Raw genomic sequence first — 25708 nt, 5'->3', positions numbered from 1 at the left:
ATGGCACACATTTGTAATCCCAGTTACATGGGAGGCTAAGGCAGGAAGATAACAAGTTCATGATCAGCCTGGGCAACTTAGTAAGACCTTGTCTCAAAATTAGAAAGGGCTGGGGCTGAAGATGTGGCTCAGTGGTAGAACACTTGCCTACTGTGCCTGAGAACCTGGATTCAACCCCAGTATTGCAAGGAAAAAAAAAAAATTCAACGTAACTAATCATCAGGAAAATGTAAATCAAAGGTAAAAGCTATCGACCTATGAAGAAAAGAAAACAATATGAAGAATCCTTGAAAATTATAGTAGAACTACCATATGATCCAACAATTCTATTACTGGGGATAAATCCCAAAGAAGTGAAATCAGAATTCTGAAGAGACATCTGTATTCCCATGTTCATTGCAGCACTATTCACAATAGCCAAAAATTGTAAACAAGGGGTTGTAGCTCAGCAGTAGAATGCTCGCCTAGTATGTGCGAGGCCTTGGGTTCAATCCTCAGCACCACATAAAAATAAATTAATTAAATAAAGGTATTGTGTCCAACTACACCTAAAAAATAAATATTAAAAAACTGTAAACAAGATAACCATCAATCAACTGATGAATGAATGAAGAAAACATGGTAAATATAAAAATAGAATACTGTTCAGAAACATAAAACCCTGTCATCTGCAATAATGTGAATGGAACTGGAGATCATCATATATACTGAAATAAACCAGGCACAGAAAGACAAGTACATGATCTCACTTATATGTAGACACTACTCATAGAAGTTGAGAGTAGAACAGTGATTACCAGAGACTAAGGAGAGTAAGGGGGAGGGAATAATGATAGAAGGTTGATCAATGGGTATTAGGTTGCAGTTAGGAGCAAGGTGGTCCTTTTCTCCCCATATTTTTTATTAGGAGAAAGAAGTTCTGGTGTGCAACTACACAGTAGGGTGGCAAAAGGTAAGAATAAGGTACATTTCAAAAAGCTAAAGAAAAGATTTTAAAGTCTTCACCATAAAGATGATAAATGTTCAGAAGACAGATGTTTAATGTGGTTTAAATAGTATACAATATACCTATATTAAAATATCACTTAATACTGCGTTAATATACATAATTTTATGTTTTTTTGTATTAGTTAAAAAATAATGATAATAAAAAAAGACTGACAAGGATGTGGAGCAACTGAACTCTCACGTCACTGCTCTTGGAAATGCAAAATGGGATATTCATTATGAAAAAAGTGCCAGTTTCCTAAAAAGTTAAATTTACATCCATGCAAAGAGACATGCAGGTGGATAATGTAATAGACACAAGTTAGAAATGACTCAAATGTTCACCAATAGGCAAATGAACAAATGACTATGTTGGCATGGCCATACAATAGAATACTATTCAGTAAAAAACAAAACAAAACAAAAAAAACCTCAATAATAAAAAGTATACACTAAAGGCCACTTTCAGGGGTTATGGATACATGTTCACAATTTTTACTATGATTAAATTGTACACTTTGACACCAAATCTTATAAATACTAATTATAAAAAAATACTAAATATACTCAAATAAGCTGTTCATAAACCTCATTGATCTATCTTGTACTTTGAATGAATCTTTTATATACACAATTTGTGGCATTATGCACTGGTTGTTTAGGAAATCTGTTAGTTTTTCTTACAAATAAATATGGTATTCCATGGAAAAAGCACTTAGTTCAGTCACAACAACAGTATTTAAAATGCTCTTCCAGAGAGAATCATAACATTTCAGTATGCAAAGTGCTTTATAGATATTTCCCATTTTATCACTCAATATTAAAAAAAAATCTACAGTGACTATTAGTAAAGTCTGGTGCTACTGCCTTGATTTGTATATACTAAAGCACAACGAGTTTTATCCATCTTTTCCTTTGCATCATCAATGTAAATGTCAGAATGGTGAAAAAGGCAAAAAAGTATCTACAGTATTTTTATGAAAATAATTTTGGACCTTGCAGACTCACTTGGGGTCTAAGTTTCAACAGACCACAGTTTGAGAACCACTGTTTCATATCAACATTTTTACAAACTCTAAGTAACAAGTCAGCCTTATTATTATTATTCCATTAAAAATTTCAAGCTAAAGCCACACAAAAAAAAAAATCTTACTTTTGTGGGATCTTGTCATCCTATCAGACTTAGCAGATGCATCCTTAACTCGGTTATGATATTCTAAAAGGAAAGTTCGTTCATGCTCAAAGAAATCATCTACATCCTATAGGATCAAAAGAAAAAATATGAGCTTTTTTCACTTATTTTGCTTTAGTATGATATAGAAATAACTTTGTCAACATTATAAACATACAAAGATTATCAGGAAAATAGCATAGCTATATCCTCTAAAAATCAAGAGTTTAAAATCGATTTTATCAACATATTAAGACTTTAATAGACATGCATTTCTTTCTTTGTTTTGGGATTTTTTTTTTTTTTTTCTTTGAGAGGGAGGGACTTGCTAGGTTGTCCAGAATGGCCTCAAATTTGTCATCATCCTGTTTTGGTCTCCTAAGTAGCTGGGATTACTAGCATGTACCACCACACCTATCTTAAGTATCTGGCTTACCTTTCTATCAAGTAAGACATCTAGGGCTGGGGCTATGGCTCAGAGGTAGAGCACTCGCCTACCATGCGTGAGACGCTGGGTTTGATCCCCAGCACCACATACAAATAAAATAAAGATATTGTGTCCACCTATAACTAAAAAATAAATATTAAAAAAAAAGACATCTATAGTTTTGTAGCTGAAGGCTCAGAGATTCTCTTGTGGTTCACATTCCCATGTTTTACTCTGAAACATGTTCCTACTTGTGCTCTGCTTCAACAGACACCTTAATGCCAGTGGGAATGATCAACTGTTTTTCAGAAAAAGAAAAATTCTGTCACTAGAAGTAAACATTGATTTTCTTGGTCATTAGGGCTGACTGCTCTGGGGAAACTGGCCAAATTACCTATCTGGGAGCAATGATATGATTAACCACTATAGTCAATCTAAAAAAAAAAATAAAGCCACATATATATGAGAAGTAAAAAATCATATATTCACAGTACTTTTACCCCTTCTAAACTAGCAATGTTTCATTGGAAAAATATCAGTTAATATGATATAATCTGAGACTTACATCAATAGAACACAAGCAGCAAGAATTACTACTGACAAAAATGTTTAAAAATCTTTAATTCATATGTGCTAATTTTAACTATCAACATGGTAAAAAAAGGCAAAAAGTATCATAATAATTTTATGAAAATGGTTTTGACCTTGAAGACTTGCTTTAAAAGGGTCTTGGGGTTGTGGCTCAGGGGTAGAGTACTCGCCTAGCATGCGTGAGGCATTGGCTTCTATCCTCAGTACCACATAAAGTAAAATAAAGACATTGTGTCCACTTATAAAAAAATAAATAAATAAAAATAAAAGGATCTTGAGGTCTAGGTTTCAGTACATCACATTTTGAGAACTAGTGTTTTATATCAAGACTTTTATAAACTGTAAGTAAATAATTAATTTAATAAATAATTAGCTTTCTAAGTATTATCACACATATTATCTTATTCAATCTTTTCAATAATTCTGTGAGCTAGGTCATATTATTAACCCTATTTTGGAAATGGAAAAAATAAAATTCAGAGAAAGAAACTTTCCCCAAGAACATACAGCAGCAGAAGGCAACACTAAAACTTCAAATGAGATCTTCTAACTTCAAATCTGATTCTAAGTCTACCTCTTAATATTTGCAAGGCTAAGCTAAGGGCAAGTGTAAAAACATTTGCAGCCCCTCTTCTTATTCCACCCTATAGCTCTAACCTATACCTAGAGGGTCCTTGGGCATATATAGGTGAACATTTCAACCTGCACACTGACCTTTTCCCTTGCCCCTCCCCTTTACTTAGCTGCCCTACAATCACCCCTTCACCATCCATGAAATGCACAGCAGCAGCACAGCTGGGGAAAAGACATCTACGCAGAACTGGAAGGTGGTTTTGGATTTGGGCAAGGAAACACGGGAGTTGAGGTACTGCAACATGGTCGTTTTGTAAAGAAGTAACTCCAGATGGATAAATCTCCTGAACTGCAGACTTCTCACTCCTTGGAGAAAAGAACTCACTAAAGAGAGCCAAGGTAGGGACACAATTTCCCAGGCCTAAGGATTCTATTGTCCAAATTCTTACTCTAATTCTGAACATATGAAATCTCAATCTATTTCCCTTTTAAAAGAAGTAAATTCGGTCTGGGGATACAGCACAGCTGGTAGAATGCTTGCCTTGCATGCACAAGGCCCTGGGTTCAATCCCCAGCACCACAAAAATTAATAAATAAATAATGAGAGAAGCAAATTTTCAACCAGTAACACTGTTAATCAAGTCTTACCTTTACTCCTGAAACAATTACTCCGTCTGCTGATTTAACCATGTTTTTAAAGAAATCTTCAAGTTTCTCTTTTTTATTTTTTCCTCGCACACTCAACTGAAGAAAAGTAATTACAATTAGCATTTTTTTTAAGGTCACAAATGCAAAGTAGTATGTCTTTTATCTTAGTCATTTAACTTATACTCTCAAAAGAATCCCAGTTTTTAAACTTAAAATGGAAATTTCATCATGTGTATTAACAGTTTTCAAACTTTAGGGCATAAAAGAGGATTTTAAGCTAGGCATGATGGTACACACTTATAATCCCTATAGGCTTCTGCTGTGTCTATAATACTTATGGGAGTGAGGTGGGAAGACAGCAAGCTCAAGGCCAGACTGAGCGACTCAACAAGATTATGTCTCAAAATAAAAAAGGGCTGAGATATAGCTCAGCGGTACAGTGTTCCTGGGTTCAATCCCTAGTACTAAAAAGTTTGGTAATAACTCCAGCCTTACTCTAAAAGATTCAGGTGGACTACAATAAGGTCTAGATAAGTCCAATTTTACAAGCATACTTGATAATTCTGTTATAAGTAGCCCTTTCATCTTACTTTGTCAAGTACTATATATAATACAATAACAATAACAATTTAACTCAGGGGCTGGGGTTGTGGCTCAGTGGTGAGCGCTTGCCTAGCATGTGTGAGGCACTGGGTTCAATTCTCAGCACTACATGCCAATAAATAAATAAAATTAAAAATTCATCAATAATAAATAAAAATGCTTTAAAAATTTAACTCAGGAGTCTTTCTAAACATGAAATTTACTGAGGTAAAATATATCATAATGTAATTCTGTAATACCTCTGAAAATATATTCTGCAAATTTCTCACTCTGAACTCATCCAAATATCAACTCTTTATCCTATGTTGGGGGTCAGCAACTCATAGTATAAGGAACACAAAAGATGACTTTGAATGGGTGAATGGTCATCCAAGGGTAAAAGTGAGAAGCAGCTAACTCTTTTTGACTCCTAGTGCTTGCTGCATCAAGGTGCCCTATAAAGCAACACACCATCTAATTTCCTTACACATTGCCATGACTTCAATGCCCACAAGACTTAGACATCTTGAGTAATAACTACCATAACTGATCCGGAGTAATCCTAGTTGGTTGAGGGCTATATGGAACCTTATAACTAGACTCTGACTCTAAGGAATGTGCCTGACTCTTTAATATTAGAGCTTAAGATTAAAGAGGTATATTCTAGCTAAGATGAAGTCACTTTTGTCCTAACCTATATATACACATATCCTTCTAACCCAAATTGTGTGGATCCAACTGATCATGTTGCTACCTTGAACCACACTTTTAGCGAGATCTCTAAAAACTACATTCTGCAATCCTAGATTTGTCTGCCTCTTACTTCCGTGACACATTGGGGCCAGTTATCATACACTGACTGGATTGTTCTTCAAGCTGACAGAGAACATCTATAAAAAGTCCAAAACTGGGCTGGGGTTGTAACTCAGTGGTTGAGCATTTGCTTCACATGCGTGAGGCACTAGTTCGATCCTCAGCACCATATAAAAAATAAACAAATAAAACAAAGATATTGTGTCCATCTACAACTAAAAAAAAAGAGTCCATAACTAACATCATCTTTAAGGGTGAAAGGGTGAATGCTTTCCCCTTAACATCAGGAAAAAGGAAAGGATGTCTGCTTTCGCCACTTCATTTAACAATGTCCTAGAAATTCTAGCCAGGCAAGTCAGGCAGGAAAAAGATATAAAAGATAACCAGAAAATAAGAAGCAAAAATAAAATATAAAAGTTAATAAACGAGTGTGGCTGCTAAGGTGGTTGATCATTATAGGGAACATAGGAAGTTTAGGAATTTGATTTCTGATTGTTTTCCACTTTCCTGAAACCAAGGTTATCATCTGATCAAGAGAAACTGATGAGTTGAAATTTGCTATTACAGAAAATGAAAAGATGGAAGTTTGTTATAAATGATAGGGAAAGTACTCTAGATGAGAGAAAGGTACACAGTAGAACTGCTAACAAGAGTCAAAATGAAGTCAATGATCTTGATGTATGAATGAGTAATGGAAATTGGAAGAAGAGAACAGACAAAAGTCTGTTCAGAGTCTGTAATACTAAGGCAATGAAAAGATCCTATGTGTGCCTACTGATTGAGGTAGATTTTTTAATGGAAGTTAGGGGATTAAATATATTATGCTCTGTTGGCTGGGGACTTAGCTCAGTGACAGAGCACTTACCTGCCATGCCTAAAGTCCTAGGTTCCCAGTACTACCCCAAAATAAATAAATATCCAGCCCAGCTTGGTGGCCCATACATGTAACCCAGTAGCTCAAGAGGCTGAGGCAGAGGATCACAAATTCAAATCCAGCCTCAGCAATTTAGCTAGGCCCTAAGCAACTTAGGGAGACCCTGTCTCAAAATAAAAAATAAAAAGGAATGGGGATGTTGCTCAGTGGTTAAGTGTCCCTTCGGTCAATCCCTGATACAATTAAAAAAAAAAAAAAATTTGTTGTTAAACAGACTCAAGACTATTCCCCACTGGAAATAGAAAAGGTGCAAGCCAGATAAGTAAAGCAAATTAAAGGCGATTATTTCTCATAACAGTGGCCCTTTCTCAATTAAATACAAGAAAAAGGCTTTCTAGGTCTCCCCCTAAGTCCCATGGCCCTTTGATACTTCAACAGTTCATCTGTCCCACAATACTCTGTAAACAATTAACATTTTCCAGTCCTTTTTTTCTGGAGTGAGGTGGAGTGGTAGGATTAAACCTATAGGCGCTTTGCTGCTAAGCTACATTCCCAGCCATTTTTATTTTTTATTTTGAGACAGGGTCTTGCTAAGTTGCTTTGAGCCTCACTAAATTGCTGAGGCTGGCCTGAAACTTGCAATCCTCCTGTTTCAGCCTCCAGAGTTGCTGGGATTACAGGCATGCACCATCACACTCAGCTCCAGTCCATCTTCTTAGGCTTTCTCCAAAACACCACTTGCTGATATTAAAAGAGTTATTATGGGGCTGGGGTTCTGGCTCAGCGGTAGAGCACTCACCTAGCATGTGTGAGGCGGCACTAGGTTCAATCCTCAGCACATTAAAAAAAAAAAAGTATGAATAAAATAAAGGTACCATGTCCAACTACAACTAAAAAAAAATTTTAAAAAAGGGGTTATTAGAATATATCATCCTCCTTACTAAGTGTGTATGTGCCAATATACACACACACATACGAATGTGTATACACAGGCACACGTGCATGCGCACACGTGCACACACACACACAAATACATTTTTTAGGCAAGGTCTCACTAAATTGCCAGGCTGACCTTAAACTCAAAATCCTCAGCCTCAACCTCTTGGGTTAGTTGGGATTATTGGCATGCACCACCATGCCTGGCATGTTTGTTTAAATGCTTGTTTATAAGGGAAAAAATAATAAATAAATTTGCTTTGGTGTAAGAAAATGTATGAACCCCTAAGCTTTCTGAAAGCACCTAGAGATGCTTCACCATCAAGCTATATCTCGGACTTCATTTATTTATTTATTTATTTATTGAGACAGGGTCTCACTAAATTGCTGAGTGTAGCCTTGAACTTAATGTATAATTTATATTTACTAAAACCAAATCAGAAAAGTAAGCTTATATTCGCAAAATTCTTTGATCCTGATGTTAACTTGTAAGCAAATTAAGCACTATCCTACATGTTTTCCATAAAAGCTATGAATTAGTCTTGTCATCTAAATATAAGTTCTATGACATGTATCACCTATCTACTAAAATAAAATTTTGCCAGCACTATGAATAAAGAAATCTTTAGCTTGCTCTGCTTCCCAGCTGCCATAATGTAAGTAACTTTCCCTTGCATGCCCTTCCACAATGATGCTGTGCCTCCATTCATTCCCAACGCAATGGTACCAACCAACCACAGACTGAAACCATGAGCCAAATAAATTTTCCTCCTCTTAGAAAAAAAACCTTTAATGCTCAGTCACCTAACTTTTCTTTTTGCCATTAGCAATTTTTAGGCAGGGAAGCAAGAAAGGAGTGAGCAATATTAGAAGCCATCAGCACTAAAGAATGTCAGTTAAACAGATCAGGAGTCAGTGATTTACCCAAAGCAATCTAGCACTTTTTATTTTTTTTTTTGGTACTGGGGATTCAACCCACTTTATCACTGAGTTACATAACCAGCCCTTTTCTATTTTTTTTATTTTGAGACAGGGTTTTGCTAAATTGCTTAGGGACTCACTAAGTTGCTGAGGCTGGTCTCGAACTTATGATCCCTCTGCATCACCCTCTCAAGTCACTGGAATTACAGGTATGCACCACCATGTCCAGTCATAATCTAGAATTTTTTAGCTCAAGAACTTCCCTGGAATTTTCCACAAAGCTTCAGAAGGCCCAAATTCAAATTTAAAAAACATTAATCAATTTGATAACTCTATTCTATTTTCCGTGTGTGTGTGTGTGTGTGTGTGTGTGTGTGTGTGTGTGAGATAGAGAGAGTGAGAGTGAGAGTGAGAGAGAGAGAGAGAGAGAGAGAGAGAGAGAGAGAGAGAGAGAACTCAGGGCCTCAGGCATGTTAAGCAAGTGTTCTACTACTAAGCTACATCTCCAGCCCACTTTATTTCCTAAGTTCACTATTCAGGATGAAATATCAGTATCAACTTGATAAAAGCACAGGGTGACCTTTATCGAAATACTTGGAAACACAGCGTTTCAGATTTTGGAGTTTTTTGAATTTGGGAATATTTGCACAGATTTTACCAACTGAGCAGACTTAATCCAGAAATATAAAATGCTCCAAAACTGAGCATCAAGTTGGTTCTCAGAAAGTTTTGAATTACAGGTGCTCAGAATAGAACATGATTTACCACCATTTCTTTAACTAATCCATTCAAATAATGAAATATTTCAGTATTACTAAAAATGTGCCCCTTTAAACTTTCTTAAAAAAATAAAAACATTCTTAAAAAGGCTTTATAGTAACTACTTCCCACCTTTCTAATGACTCTTTAAAAAACCTGAATTACTGCATTCATCAACTTGATACTCACATCTTGATTATATTCCAAGAAGACATGGAAATTTAGATCTTTTCTCAAAATAGGATGTGCTGCCACACGACATAGGAACACTTCATGCATTGCAACTGTCTTCTTGAATATTGCCAAATATTCACTAGAACAACACACAAAAAAACTATCAACTAGAAAGTCATCTGTAATAAATATTTTCAGGAAGTACTTTGGATTATTCTAAAAGCAAAATCAAGAATATAAAATACAATTCAGGTAAATAAAGGTTTTAATTGAATTGTTAATTAAATATATAAAACACAGCCCTAAAAAAGACTTCATGCTGGTTAATAGTATTTATTATATCTAAATGTTAATATTTTTAAATTTTACAAACTTTTCTCACTATGCAAGTTGATGTTAAAGGTCTATGGGGGTGTTTATTTTTACCTCCAGAGAAATTATGATAAAACCTTAGGTTTCAACTTTTACTACTGATTTTAATTTTAAACACCTTAGTACAAAACCTACCAAAATCCAAACCTCAGCATATTTTCAATGTTAATCATTATTTTCATCTAATAACCCAAACACACAAGAAACACACCATAGACTGGTTTTTGCCATTACACTGAAGAAATCTGTTTAAGAGATTTTAATATCACCATCAATGAATCCTAGTGAACATACAGTAATACACGTCAGTTTGAGGGAAGGAAAACACTCAAAAGGCCCAATATTCTTGCTTCAACTACGTGCAAGAAGGATAAGTTTTACATACCAGCAAACCAGCAGGATCAATGTTGGGAGAAGTTTGATCTCTGTGAGGGTAGTCATTCAGTGAAGACAAAAAAGAAGGATGCAGAGGATGGAGGTAGCAGTAGAATAAACCCAAGGTTCTGTTATCCAACCCCTAACCAGACCACAAAAGAATCATGATCAGGGCCACTGGAAAATCACAGATTCTCCAATATTATTATGCTTTCCTAATTTTCAGTTTTCAATGTCTTATAAACTTTAAAAATGTTTGCTATCAGATTACTGCTTGCACCCATACTGACAGAATAATTAAAATATCTGTCACTTTATACTTTGACAAAGAAGACCTATTTTGATAGTTTTTCTTTTCAAAAGAGTTTATGTAGTTATTCTGAAGAGGAGTCTAGTAGCTCTATAAATATATGCTTGAAAACTGAAACTCAGTGGAAGAGAAGAAAAGGAAATGCAAGAAGTGGAGAAATGACCATTAAAAAAAGATATGGAAGTGACAATAAAGCAAGGACAATTATTTCCTTGTACAACTCTCAAAATAGAAATAATTTAGAAACTCCAAAGCATAAATGATCAGTAAAAGGGGAAAAAGTGTATTTTTAGCAAATAAGCTAAAAATGAAATTTAAACTATCACAATTTTCCAAGGACTTAACACATTAATAGTGTATATAGAACCAATAGTTAATGAAAAACAATTCTAAACTATTCTCTGGTTCCTTTGCTCCTATTCTTTTCCTTTTGGTCAGAAGTCAAAGGCAGAGAAAAGGAGAAGAAAACTATTACACTTCAAAAAAAAAAAAAAAAAAAGAAGAAGAAAGTGCTCAACACTTTCTATGAGAAACAGAAGTTTCAAAGAGAACCAGAATGGAAAGGACTATGGCCTTGTGAAAAAAAGATATACATTCTGCTTTAAAACATCACATTCCCTTTCTACTATTGTTTACAAGCTTTTGGATCCTCTGTTTATAATTTCCAAAGTTTATTTAAAACAGTAATTTTACAAGGGAGACAATGATTCTATAATTTTCCTGTAGGCTCTGATCATGATCATTAACACTAGTTGTGTGACTTAAACTTGCATCTTTCAAAGTCACAATGGTGAAATGATTAAAAGAATGGACTATCAGCACAAAAAAAGGCATTAACAAACACAACTAACAAAACAACAACAGAAAACATCACATACGCTTCCAGTTCCTGTTTCATCTTTGTGAATTCTTCCTTTGTCATTGACCCTTCTCCTTCTCCAAGCTTCTGTAGTTTTTCCCTTGAAGCATCAAAATCAGGTCTTGGTGGTGCTGGTGGAATCTATAATAAAAGTAAATCAATTATTTTATGGGACTATCATTTCTTTTCCACACTGTACCACCGCCAAGATAAGACTGTGTCTGGGAAACTTAAAGGTATCCTGAATGAACTGAACACTGTAAACTATCACATTCAGATTGGAGAACTTCATTAGTTTTCAGGGATTTTGTTTGTTTTTGTAGTACTGGAATTGAGCCCAGAGTCTCACACTTGCTAGGCAAAGCACTAAGTTACATCCCCAAACTTTCTTATTTTTATTGAGACAGGTTGTTGCTGGCCTCTAATTTGTAATCTCTCTGCCTCAGCTCCCAAATAGCTAGGATTACAGGTCTGTACCACCATGCTGTGCTTCCAGAGCTTCACTAATTTTAGAAATTAAGATCCTTGAAGTCCTTTACACCAAAAACGAAATATAGCATAATACTACTTTCTAGTTTTACAATTGTTCTCAAACTTCCATCTGTAGACTCCTACACAGCATCCCAGAATCTTCAAATTCCTATGTGCTCTAAGCTCTGACTACAGACTGAATAAATGTATATAGTAAATATACATGCCATTTTTGTAAAAGCATGATAAAATACAAATATGATTTTTATTTTTTGTTGGTCTTTTCCCACTTTTAAAAAATTGGTCCATTAAAACAAATATAAACAACAATAAGTGTTGGCAAGGATGTGGGGAAAAAGTTACAGTCATACACTGCTGGTGGGACTGCAAATTGGTGCAGCCAATATGGAAAGAAGTATGGAGATTTCTTGGAAAATTGGGAATGGAATCACTATTTGACCCAGCTATCCCTGTCCTCAGTCTATACCCAAAGGACTTAAAAACAGCATACTACAGGGACACAGCCACATCAACGTTTATAGCAGCACAATTCACAATAGCTAAACTGTGGAACCAACCTAGATGCCCTTCAACAGATGAATGGATAAAGAAAAAATGTAACATATATACACAATATATGTGGAATATTACTCAGCAATAAAAGAAAATAAAATCATGACATATGTAGGTAAATAAATGGAGTTAGAGAAGATAGTGCTAAGTGAAATTAGCCAATCCCAAAAAAAACAAATGCCAAATGTTTTCTATGATATAAGGAGGCTGATTCATAGTGGGGTAGGGAGGCAGAGCATGGGAGAAATAGAAAAACTCTAAGGGCAAAGGAGTGGGAAGGGAAGGGAGTGGGCATGTGGTTAGAAGTGATGGTGGAATGTGATGGACATTATTATCCAAAGTACATGTATGAAGACATAAATTGGTGTGAATATACTTTGTATACAACCAGAGATGAAAAATTGTGCTCTATATGTGTAATATGAATTGTAATGCATTCTGCTGTCACATATAAATAAAAAAAATTTAATTTAAAAAAACTGCTCCATTATAATTGTACTTAATGATGGGATTGGTTGTTAACATATTCATACATGCACACAATTTACAATATAACAATATAACTTGGCCAATATCAATTCCCAGCATTTCAATTAAGTTTTGTAGATGGACACAATACCTTTATTTATTTATCTTTATGTGGTGCTGAGGATAGAACCCATTGCCTCACACACGACTAGGTGAGCACTCTACCACTGAGCCACAACCCCAGCCCCTCAATTAAGTTTCTTTCTTTTTTTTTTTTAGAGAGAGAATTTTTTTTAATATTTATTTTCTAGTTTTCGGAAGACACAACATCTTTGTTTGTATGTGGTGCTGAGGATCGAACCCAGGCCGCCACACGCATGCCAGGCAAGCGCGCCACCGCTTGAGCCACATCCCCAGCCTCTTTTTTTTTTAATATTTATTTTTTAGTTGTAGTTGGATAATACTTTTATTTTACTTATCTATTTATGTGTGTGTGTGTGTGTGTATATATATATGTATATTAATTGTCTATGGACCTTTATTTTATTTACTGATACGTAGTGCTAAGAATTGAACCCAGTGCCTTACACATACGGGACAAGCGCTCTGTCACTGAGTCACAATCCCAGCCCTATTTATTTATTTTTTATGTGATGCTGAGGATCGAACCCAGGGCCTCACACATGCTAGGTGAGCATTCTACTGCTGAGCCAAAACCCCAGCCCTCAATTAAGTTTTTTAATTAATGGGTTCGTAGTAGTTTTATACTACATGTATTTTCTAAATTAACAAATACTAAAAATATTATCCAGCAGGAAATGTTTAAAAAAATTCTGGATTAGAGGAATTTACCAGAAGCAAAAAGAGTTTTTTAAAAAGCTAACAAACTAAAAATAACAAAAAAAAGAAAAAACTAATAAGATAAATTAATGACTAAACTTATTCTATTTCTCCATAGGTGAAGCAGATGAATAAGGTAAAACATGTAAGGTAAAACAATTAACACAAATAACAATTAAGGGCACAATGATGAAAAGCCAAAGAAAGGAAGTGGAACAAAAGGAAGAAAAGTTAAATTGAGAACTGCTATAAGGGCTGGGGATATAGCTCAGTGGTACAGCATTTGACCAGCATGCACGAGGCCCTGGGTTTGCTCCCCAGCACCGCTAAAAAAAACAAAACAAAGACCTACATGAAAAAGATTACACCTTGGCTGGGTGTGGTGGCACATGCCTGTAATCGCAGCTGCTTGGGAGGTGGAAGCAGGATGACCACAAATTCAAAGCCAACCTCAGCAATTTAGTGAGGCGCTAAGCAACTTAGTGAAATCCTGTCTCTAATAAAATACAAAATAGGGCTATGGATGTGGCTCAGTGGTTGAGTGCTCTGAGTTCAATCCCTGGTAACCAAAAAAAATAAAAGATTACACCTAGGGTCAGAAAGTATCAAGTACAGTTCAACACATATTCTCCAAGCATCTAGTATATACATACTAGGCATAATGCTGTGCAACAGGTATATAAAGATAAATAAGTCTTAGTCTTTGAAGAGCCTATGGAAGAAAAAAAGAAAAACGTACCATCACACAAGAAGGTAGGGGGAAAAGGTAGAACTAGAATGAGAAAAGAAAAATGTATACTGGTCATTCACCAAAATCTAAGGTATTAAAAGGAAACAAATGACTGAAAATGAGTGGTGGTTCCAAGAATAGAGATGGAATTGGGTCACAATGATTTTAGAAAAAATCTAATCAAATTAAATCTCACAAATCTAAGTATGGTCAAAAGCTGAGGCATAATAACCATTGATTATTGATGATAACACCTTAAGGAGGCTTCCAAAAGTAAATACCTATCCACTTAAGGGTTCAAAGCCAGTATGATTTATAAAATCCCTTAATTAATTTCTAGGACAAACTCATTTCATTTCTAACAGAATTTAAGTTTAAATGAGGAAGCATAACATATTCCTACAGATCCAAACAGGACAACTCAAGATAAAAGATAGTAACCCAGTTTTGTAACAAAACTGGGAAATTTTTAAAAATCACATCAGTGCTAGGCACAGGGCACATGAATGTAATGCCAGCAACTCAGGAAGCTAAGGCAGGAGGATGCCAAGTTCAGAGTCAATTTGGACAACTTAGTGAGAGCCTGTCTCAAAATAAAAGAAAAATAAAAAGGGCTGGGAATAGAGCTCAGTGCCCCAGGGTTCATCACCAGTATCCCTCTCCCCCAAATAAATAAAATAATAAAAAATAAAAAAACTTATCATTTACTAAAAATAAAAGATTGCAATAGAGAAGAGTATACAAAATGCTCTTAAAAATGGGATTAAAATAAAACCTCAATACTTACAATATATCCTGCATAGTCTTCATTTTCAACGAAGGAATCATGAAGCCAGATAAATTCTTCATGTTGTCGAACAACAGAAAACTCGTTCTGTTTAAAATTTGGCAATGAACTCTGCAAAGACAGATTCTTTTTGAATAAAAGTCAAAATTACACTAACAACTTTTGATAAACAATACATCTCAGTTCTTTAAAAATCAGTCTTAGCTGGGCACAGTGGAGCACACCTATAATCCTAGCAACTTGGGAGGCTGGGATAACAAGTTCAAAGCCAGCCACAGAAACTTGGTGAAGCCCTAAGCAACTTAGCAAGATCCGGTCTCAAAAGAATAAAATAATACAGTTGGGCCCAGTGCACACACCTGTAATCTCAGCAGCTTGGGAGGCTGTGACAGGAGGATCACAGTTAAAGCCAGCCTCAGCAAAAGCAAGGTGCTAAGCAACTCAGTGAGACCCTGTCTCTAAATAAAATACAAAACAAGGCTGAGGATATGGCTTAGTGGTTGAGTGCTCCTGAGTTCAATCCCCGGTACCAAAAATAAAATAATATATAAAAAAAAGTCTAGGGGGCTAGTGTTGTGGTTAGCAGTAGAGTGCTCACCTGGCACATGTGAGGCCCAGGGTTCAATCCCCAGCACCACATATAAATAAATAAAATAAACATATTTAAAAAAAAAAAAAAGACTAGGGATGTGGCTTAATGGTTAAGCACCCCTGGGTTCAATTTCAGTACCAAAAATAAATAAAAATTAGTCTATGTGAAAGACTACCAGTGACATTAAACTCTAGTATGAAAACCCCAAGACACTTAGTCAAATTTATCCTCAGATCTTTGGGAAATGTTGACAGGCTATTATTATCTTATACTGCTACCATTAATTAAGAATTATCCTACTGAGGTAAAACAAGCAGAACAGGGAAGGTGGATAAAAGGAAGAGAAAGAAAGGGATGATACAAGGGAATAAAAACTAAAATAAAAATTATTCTATTGATATTTATAAAACTCAACTATTCAAACAAACAAAAATAGATTTACAATCTGATAATGTGCCCAACTGCAATAGAATGATAATTTGAAGTCAGGTGCTATCATATAAACGTGTAATCCCAGCTACTTGGGAGGATAAGATAGCAGGATCACAAGTTCAAGACCAGCCTGAATAACTTAGCAAGACATTTTTATTTATTTTTTAAAAAATAAAAAAGAGACCTTGCCTCAAAATAAAAAAATAAAAAGGGCTCAGGATGTGACTCAGTGGTAAAACATCCTGGATTTAACTGCTACTACCAGAGAAGGAAAAAAAAAAAAAAAAGAATTTGTAGGATAGCAATCTAACTGAAGGAACAACAACAAAATTGAAAATAAAATTATACAAAAAAATAGATAAAAACCTACACATAATTAAATTTGTATTATATGTAGGCTCTATGATTATGTCTTAAAATGTTCATCTTTAAAAAAGTACATTTTGGGGCTGGGGTTGTGGGGCTCAGTGGTAGCGCACTTGCCTAGCATGCGTGAGGCACTGGATTCAATTCAGAGCACCACATACAAATAAATAAAATAAAGGTCCATCGACAACTAAAGAATAATAATAAATAAATAAAAGTACATTTCACCAAGTGCAGTGGTGCCTGCCTGTACTGCCAGAGGCTCTGGAAGCTGAGACAGGAGGATCCCAAGTTCGAGGTCAACCTCAGCAATTTAGTAAGACCCTGTCTCAAAATAAAAACCAAAAAGGACTCAAAAAAGGCTTCAGATATAGCTCAGTGGTAAAGTGCTCTTGGGTTAAGTCCCCAGTACCAGAAAACAAAAGTAAAAAGTATATTTCCTGACAGGAGTGGTGGTGCACACCTATAATCCTAACTACTAGGGAGGCTAAGGCAGGAGGATCCCAAGTTCTAGACCAGTCTGGACAATTTTGTGAGATTCCATCTCCAAATTTTTAAAAGGTTTGGAATATAGCGCATGGTGAAGCACATGCCTAGCATATGTAAAGTACTGAGTTCAATCCCCAGTACCCACTCCCCAAAAGTAATTTCCATAAAACTTCTTTTGTTAAAATAGCAGAAATTATAAATTATGTCCCTTTTCAATTGTGTTCAAAACCCAAGTTCACGTCAGCATATTATTATATTTTTTCTTTTTTTAAGAGCTTTTAAAGTTATACATGGTAGTTGGGTTCAAACCAACAAATTCATACATGCATAAAATTCAATTTTAGTTTATAACCTCCCCCTTGTCCTCTCCCTTATTTAAGTAACATTAACACAACAAAAGTCAAAATATAAAAATCCCACTTACTTTTGTGTGAACAGTGAATTTTACTTTATCCCTCTCACTAAGAGCATCAGAAATGTCCACTTGCAGCGCAGCATCACTTTGAAGATCTACATTTATTGCTTTAAGCTAGAAAAAGAAAATAGGTAATATCTTAAAGAAATTCTGTGTGCTTTTATATAATTTTATTCTTCCAGACAACAGGATAATGGGGTGGGGGAAACAAATACATACAAAGAATCGCAAGGATAAAAAAGTACACAAGCTCATTTTATCTACATACATAGTTAGAGGCAGGTGTGTTAGGTAAATGGTATTTTCATTTTACACCATTCAACTAAACTCTGCACTGCATTGAGTCGCTAAACTAACCATGATCCATCATAGTTTCACCCCAAAAGAAAAAACTATTTTCCAAAGGGTACACTCATACATTCTTGGTGGGACTATAAATTGGTGCAATCACTCTGGAAAGCAATATGGGGATTCTTCAAAAAACCAGTAATGGAACCATTTGATTCAGTCATTCCACTCCTCGGTATATATCCAGAGGAATTTAAAATCAGCATCCTAAAGTGATGCAGCCACATAAATGTATATAGCAGCACAATTCACAATAGCTAAGTGATACAGCCAACATAGGTGGCCTTCAACAGATGACTGGATAAATAAAATGTGATACACATACACACACACACACACACACACACACACACTCCATTGAGTATTGCTCAGATATAAAGAATGAAATTATGGCATTTGCCAGTAAAGGGATGAATCTAGCAATTATCATGCTAAGTAATCCTAAGAAACCAAATATTTTCTCTGATATGTGGAAGCTAAAGGGGTAGGGATAGAAGTTCACTGGAGTAGACAAAGAGGAATGAAGGGAAGAGAGGAAGGATGGGAAAAGGAAAGAGGGTGGGATGAATCTGACATAATTTTCCTATGTACATATGAATACACCACAGTGAATCTCACCATCATGTACACCCACAGAAATTAATTTAAAAAATAACAACCACGGGTAAATGACAAAAAGGATCAAAAAAGGGAAAGGAACAGTGGTGGGGAAAGAGAAGGGGAGGAAAAGATACTGGAGTCTGAATTAGAAGATGTATTCTAATAATTATTTATAATTATAATTTATAATTATATAAAAATGGATTATGTCTTGTAAAACTAAAAAGAACCAATTAAAAATAAATTAATTAATAAAAGAAAACCATTTTCTAGAAGATGGTCCATTAAATTTCAAGTGATCTAAACTTAAGGAATATAATAAAAGAAAAATAATAAAAAGAATGTTGAACAATTTTAACTCTTACTGCTTACTATATTCCTTACTGCTTAAAAAATACATAATAAAACTATTAAATATATTATATATAATATATGTAAAGTACTATGAAAAATACTAACATAATAAATATTCAATAATAAAGCTATAAGCTACAGTGCATTTGAAGAATTGGGTAAGTTCCCTATTTAGAGTTTTCATTTGCCTATCTAAGATAACTTTTACACTTACTTGTATTTTTTGAGGTGTTGGGGATTGAACTCAGGACCTTATGCATACTAGGCAAGTATTCTACCACTGAGCTATATCCCCAGTCCCTACAATTCCATAATTCTACTTATAATTCTTAAATTTCACTCATGTTTACTCTTTAACAAAAAGTATTGTAATATGTTTGGGTAGAGACTTAACAAGAGTCAAATACACTAAAAAAACAAAATAAAATCTTAGCCAGCTACAAGATATAAAATATATAAAGTCTAATTAACTAGCCTGTTTCAAATATTCTAGTTGTAAAACCCAGGACTTGGTAATCTCATCTAGTTACTAGCTTCTCAAATTTTAATTACAATGTAAGTGAAAAAAAAATGCTAGAAGAAAAACTGTTAATACACATTGCTCTTATTTATTTATTTATTTTAAATGCATACAATAGTTGGGCAAGGTGGTACATGCCTGTAGTCCCAGCAGTTGTGAAGCTGAAGCAAGAGGATCATCTGAACCTAGGAGTTCAAGACCAGTCACCCACTATCTCAAAAAGACTTACAAAAAAATACACCAAAATTGTGAAAAAGCAGCAGATTTTCTCTATATATTCCTCTATTCTCCCCATTTTCCACAATGTTGCATGTATTCCTATTATAAATAGGGAAAAAAAGTCTTTGTATCAGAAATCTAAAACAATTAATTTGAGCTGGGCATAGTGGCACAAAACCTGTAATTCTAGCTACTCAGGAGGCTGAATTTGGAGATCACAAGTTTGAACCCAGTCTGGATAACATGGAGAGACTCCATCTCAAAAAATATATATTAATTTCATAAAATTCCTTATTTAAATATGGCTATTAGTGACTTAAAAAGTAACTTATACTCATTTGTTTGCAACTGGTTCTTACATGAAATGCTTTTTAAAATATATATTTTAGATGTTGATGGACCTTTATTTTATTCATTTATTTATATGTGATGCTGAGACTCGAATTCAGTGCCTCACACATGCTAGGCAAGCGCTCTATCACTGAGCCACAACCCCAGCCCATGTGACATACTTTTTAAAAATAAGTAACAATCCCAACAACTCAACAGGATGAGGCAGAAGGATGGCAAGTTTGAGGCCAGCCTCAGCAATTCAGCAAGACCCTATCGTAAAATAAAAAATAAGAAAAGGGGCTAAAAATCTAGCTCAATGGCAGAGCACCACGTTTTAATTCCCAGTAACACCAAAAAAATTAATAAAACATAAATGTTATTACATAAAATACAAATTAAAATTCACAAAAGAAATAAATTATTATAAGTTGCTGTGATACTATATATGATGGCTTTTTTTTTTAAAGAGAGAGAAATTTTTAATTTTTAGTTTTTAGTTTTCGGCAGACACAACATCTTTGATTTTGTGTGGTACTGAGGATCGAACCCGGGCCGCAGGATGCCAGGCGAGCGCGCAACCGCTTGAGCCACATCCCCAGTCCCATATGATGGCCTTTAATAAAAATTTTATAGATAACTTTAATAAGTTAAACTTCAATAAGCAAACATATCATTCAAAGTTCATACTGTAGGGCTAGGAATATAGCTCAGTTGATACAGCTCAGGTCTTGGATTCAATTCCCTACACACACACACACACACACACACACACACCACATCTGATACGGTAAACTTACACATAAAAACAACATGTTCTAAAAACATCATTATTGTTCTCAATGTAACATGTAGCCCATTATCTGATAAAAAATAAATTAAACATTTCTTTTTCACTTTCTAACTATCTTGTTACCCCTTCAATATTAGAAACATTTGAGAGTGATTTGTTCCTTGTTTTTTTTTCTATTTAGTTTTATCAGGTATTCATATTGTCCTTTTCAACCACTTCCTCAACCCTTTATCTTAGTTCTAGTTTAAGAAATCTGTTTCCTTTTTATTAAACCGCACTTCTAGGCCACTTTTTAGGTATTTACTATGCTAGACTGAGTAATGTTACCCTGTATGGCAAAAAAGGACTTTGCAGATGTGATTTAAGTTTTTTTGTTGTTTTAGGTTGTTTTTTTTTTTTTTTTTTTTAATACCAGGGATTGAACTCAGGGGCAATCAACCACTGAACCACATCCCCAGCCCTATTTTGTATTTTATTTAGAGAGAAGGTCTCACGGAGTTGCTTAGTGCCTCACTTTTGCTGAGGCTGGCTTTGAACTTTCGATCCTCCTGCCTCAGCCTCCCCAGCCACTAGGTCAATTAAGGTTTTTTGGTGTGTGTGTTTTTTTTTTTTTTTTTTGAGAGAGAGAGAGAGAGAGAGAGAATTTTTTAATATTTATTTTTTAGTTTTCGGTGGACACAACATCTTTGTATGTGGTGCTGAGGATGGAACCCGGGCTGCACGCATGCCAGGCAAGCGCGCCACCGCTTGAGCCACATCCCCAGCCCCAAATTAAGGTTTTGACACAGGGAGAGTATCCTGTTTTATCTAGTTAGACCTTAAATGCAATCACATATTCCTTTATAAATGGGAGGCAAAGAGAAATTTGTCACAGACAATAACTTCAATAATGAACAAATAGAAGCAGAGATTAAAAGTAATGCACCACAAATCAGATTTCTGGCAACCACTAGAAGCTCGAAGCAGCAGCAGATTCTTCACTACAGCTTCTGGAGGACACCTTGATTTCACCTCAGTGACTAATTTCTTACTTCTAGCCCCAGAATTGTGAGTGAATAAATTTCCATTGTTTTAAGCCACCAAGTTTGTGGTAATTTGTTAAACAACTACAGGACACTAGTGCATTTATCATACAGTTTCTGGAATAACAACACTGTTGGCATTTCTCTACTTCTTTATGTTTTCATTGCCTAGTCTAGCATTTCCCAAACACAACTTAACCTGACACTTATTAAAAATACAAAACCTGGGTTGGGGTTGTAGCTTGGCAGTAGAGTGCTTGCCTAGCATGTGTAAGGCACAGCGTTCAATTATCAGCACTGCATATAAATAAATAAGTAAAATGAGGGCTGGGGATGTGGCTCAAGCGGTATGTACCAAATACAGTACCTTTTCCTTTTGATATCTTTTTTATTATAACTTTTATCTATTTAAAATATCCCCGGTGTTAGACACTTAACACTATGGTCCCAGATTCTATTTTTTAAGGTATAATTTAAATGCAATAAAATGCAGACTTTAATTATATAAATTTGAAGTTTTAATAAACATGTTACATACAATTGAAACATCATTCCCAGAAAGTACCCTTATGCTCCTTTTAACAGTTTTATGCTTCTTTTTCATTACTTTTAAATCTTCTGTCACTTGTATACTTTATTTTTTTCTCTTGTGTGCCTTATTAAAGCATGTTATCTATTTGCATATCACTTTAACAGACATTGAATCTACTATTTGTCTTTTTCATTCTTTTACAACTTAGTTCTAGAACTGATCTCAAGAAAGTATACATGTATCACACGTGCTGATATTTTGGGGCAATTCTGCATGATGCTAAATGGTGATAGTGAGATTCTGATGTCTTTCACTTACATTTCATAATAAATTCAAAACACCAGCTAACATGTACATTCTGATATTGCACCTTCTTACAGTCAGTTCCTACTTATTCTTTACACTCTCAAATGATTATTTCCCATTTCCTGAGTATATAGAAAAGTAGACATAAAGGATTATTTTGTTTGACAGTAAGATCTGCTTTGCATACATTAAATTTTTTAAATTCCTATCTTTAACAACTAATATTTATAATGGAAAAGCAAGTCTCTAAAATGAAATCACCCCTATATTAGCACAAAACTTCAATGAAAGTCAATGTGCTTTATTTCATCAACTATTGATGCCTTTTGTATTTTAATATCTGAAATAGGAATGTCTTTTATTTGATGACAATTACAATTTAACTAGTATTTTTTTTTTCTTTGTGGTACATGGAAAAAATAGATCTTTCAATTATACCTTAAATTTGAAAAAAACATTACTATAAATTTAATGTTAATTACTCAAAACGTACAGCTTTTCTAAGCTGATTTTCTTCCCTGTTTAAAGAAACTCAATAACTTTAGAGGGTTTTATTTCATTTTATTTGGTACTGGGGACTGAACCCAGGGGTGCTTCACCACTGAGTTACATCTCCAGCCCTTTTTATTTTTTGAGACAGGGTCTCGCTAAATTGCTAATGCTCGTCTCAAACTTGCAATCCTCCTGCCTCAGCCTTCAGAGTTGCTAGGATTATAGGCATGTGTCATGAAGGGTTTTGTTTTATTTGTACCATGCATTGAACCCAAAGGTGCCCATCAACTGAGCCACATCTCCACCCCTTTTATTATATTTTTGAGACAGGATCTCACCAAATTGCTTAGGGCCTCACTAAGTTGCTGACACTGGCTTTGGAACTTGTGATCTTCCTGCTTCAGCAACCGAGACTCTGGGATTACACACTTACTTGTGCCACCACACTGTCATCATAAAGGGTTTTATTAAGGGAAAGACTCAATGCACACAACTTGTTTAATTAACATTTCTGAAACTTTTAATTAACTTTCTGAAATTAGTGAACTGAATTTATCCAAGTAAATTTCTGATGAGACTACATTCAGTAGTTTAATCTTTCTTCTTTTTTTTTGTACTGGGGATTGAATTTAGGGGCACTCAACCACTGCCAAGCTACATCCCCAGCCATATTTTGTATTTTATGTGGTGCTGAGGATCGAACCCAGGCCACACGCATGCCAGGCGAGCACGCTACCACTTGAGCCACATCCCCAGCCCTGTATTTTTATTTATAGACAGGGTCTCACTGAGTTGTTTAGCACCTTGCTTTTGCTGGGCTGGCTTTGAACTCACAAGCTTCCTGCCTCAGCCTTCCAAGCAGCTGGGATTACAGGTGTGCACCACTGCGCCCGACGTGGTTTAATCTTTATCTAGGCCAATAAACTTTGTACTTTCCTTTTGTCAGAGACTGACTGAATTATTTGAGTCCCTGGTCAAGACCAGGACAGAATATGAATTAAGCAATAAAATTACAGTATCACTAAAAACTAAGATCCTGCCCTATTGCTGGTATTTATAATTACTTAGTAAAGAAGACATTCATTACTAGGTATTAGTGGTGACTTATATAGTATAGTAATATATTATAACTTATTACATAAAGAATTCCCAATTGGAGAAAAGCTAAAGACCTCACAGAAGTCCATGAGGCACTATAAAATCTCCATCTGACATCATCTCCAACTAATCTACTATACCTCTGGCTCACTGCAGTACTGCCATATGGTCTCTTTGTTCCTTGAACACACAAGCATACCACCACCTAAGGAATCTGTACAATTACCATTTACTCTGCCTAGATATCTACCTGTATGGCTCATTTCCATTAAGTCTTGAAGCCCTTCCCCAAAAGACCTTTCCTTGTCATCCCATCTAAAACTACAGCTGAAACACATAACAATCCCTATTCCTCCTTCATTTTTTTCACAGCACTTATTCACCATCAAATATACCATAATTAGGGGCTGGGGTTGTGATTCAGTGATAGAACACTCGCCTAGCACGTGTTCAATCCTTAGCACCACATAAAAATAAACAATTATTGTGTCCAACTACAACTAAAACAAAAAAATTAATATATATATAAAATAATTATTTTTAATGCCCCTCCCCAACTAGAATTCAGCTCCATAAGGACATAAATTTTTGTCCATGTGGTTTGCTGCTGTATTGCCAAATGGTGGTCTTCAACAAATATTTGTTGAATAAAAGAGTAAAATAAAATAAAGATTCTAACCATAACTGGACTACAAAACTGTTATCAGAGCCAGGTGTGGTGTTGCATGCCTCTAATCCCAGTGACTCAGGAGGCTGAGACAGGAGGACTGCAAGTTTGAGGCCAGTCTCAGGAGCTTATCGAGACGCTCAGCAACTCAGACTGTGTCTCAAAATAAAAAACAAAAAGGGATGGGGCTGGGGTTGTGCCTCATCGGTATAGCACTCACCTAGCACGTGTGAGGCCCTGATTTGACCCTTAGCACCACATAAAAATAAATAAATAAAGGTATTATGTCCAATTACAACTAAAAAATAAATATTTTTTAAAAAAGGGCTGAGGATTGTGGCTCAGAGGTAGAGTACTCGACTACCATGCATGAGGCACTTGGTTCGATCCTCAGCACCACATAAAAATAAAGCTATTGTGTCCACCTATAATTAAAAAAAAAAAAAAAAAGGGGCTGGGGATGTAGCTCGGTGGTAAAGCACCCCTGGGTTAGATCCCTCCCCTCCCCCCAAAATCAGGTAATTACAGTACAATCATTAAAAAAAAAAAAAACCCCATGAGATAGAATTAAATTCCATTAAGCTCATTAATTCAGGCCAAATTCACACTATTTAACTAGTAGCCTAGTTACAATTTTTTATAAGAAGTTCTATGATATTTCCATTACTAGTGTATACCCTATATACTCAGCAGTTAATGTTTAATTATACATATTCTAGAAAATGACATTTGAACCAGATTTCCTCTCACATGTCATACCAGAAACAACAAATCACCAGTGGGGTGGTACTAATGGTGTCTACCTGTAAGTTAAAAGTTAACATTATTGGTAGAACAAATGTAGACCCTTGATTCTAGGCAATATAGCAATATGCATTTCTTTAATAAATTT

General features: G+C 35.1%; 1 protein-coding gene across 2 annotated transcripts in view; it reads right to left on the bottom strand.

Annotated features, from left to right (window-relative positions):
• Snx6 (sorting nexin 6) overlaps positions 1-25708 on the bottom strand; it is a 60496-nt gene that overhangs the window by 28638 nt on the left and 6150 nt on the right. For both annotated transcript variants that reach the window (XM_078050227.1, XM_078050226.1), the window contains exons 3-8: positions 17545-17649; positions 15242-15352; positions 11392-11513; positions 9472-9595; positions 4398-4493; positions 2141-2246 (exon numbers count right to left, since the gene is read on the bottom strand). In XM_078050227.1, the coding sequence (XP_077906353.1) occupies positions 2141-2246; positions 4398-4493; positions 9472-9595; positions 11392-11513; positions 15242-15352; positions 17545-17649 (664 nt within the window). The remainder of the gene's footprint in view (positions 1-2140; positions 2247-4397; positions 4494-9471; positions 9596-11391; positions 11514-15241; positions 15353-17544; positions 17650-25708) is intronic.

This window comes from Ictidomys tridecemlineatus, chromosome 5, assembly GCF_052094955.1.
Source record: "Ictidomys tridecemlineatus isolate mIctTri1 chromosome 5, mIctTri1.hap1, whole genome shotgun sequence".
NCBI classification, from domain to species: Eukaryota; Metazoa; Chordata; class Mammalia; order Rodentia; family Sciuridae; genus Ictidomys; species Ictidomys tridecemlineatus.
This window is presented reverse-complemented; position numbering and strand designations above follow the sequence as displayed.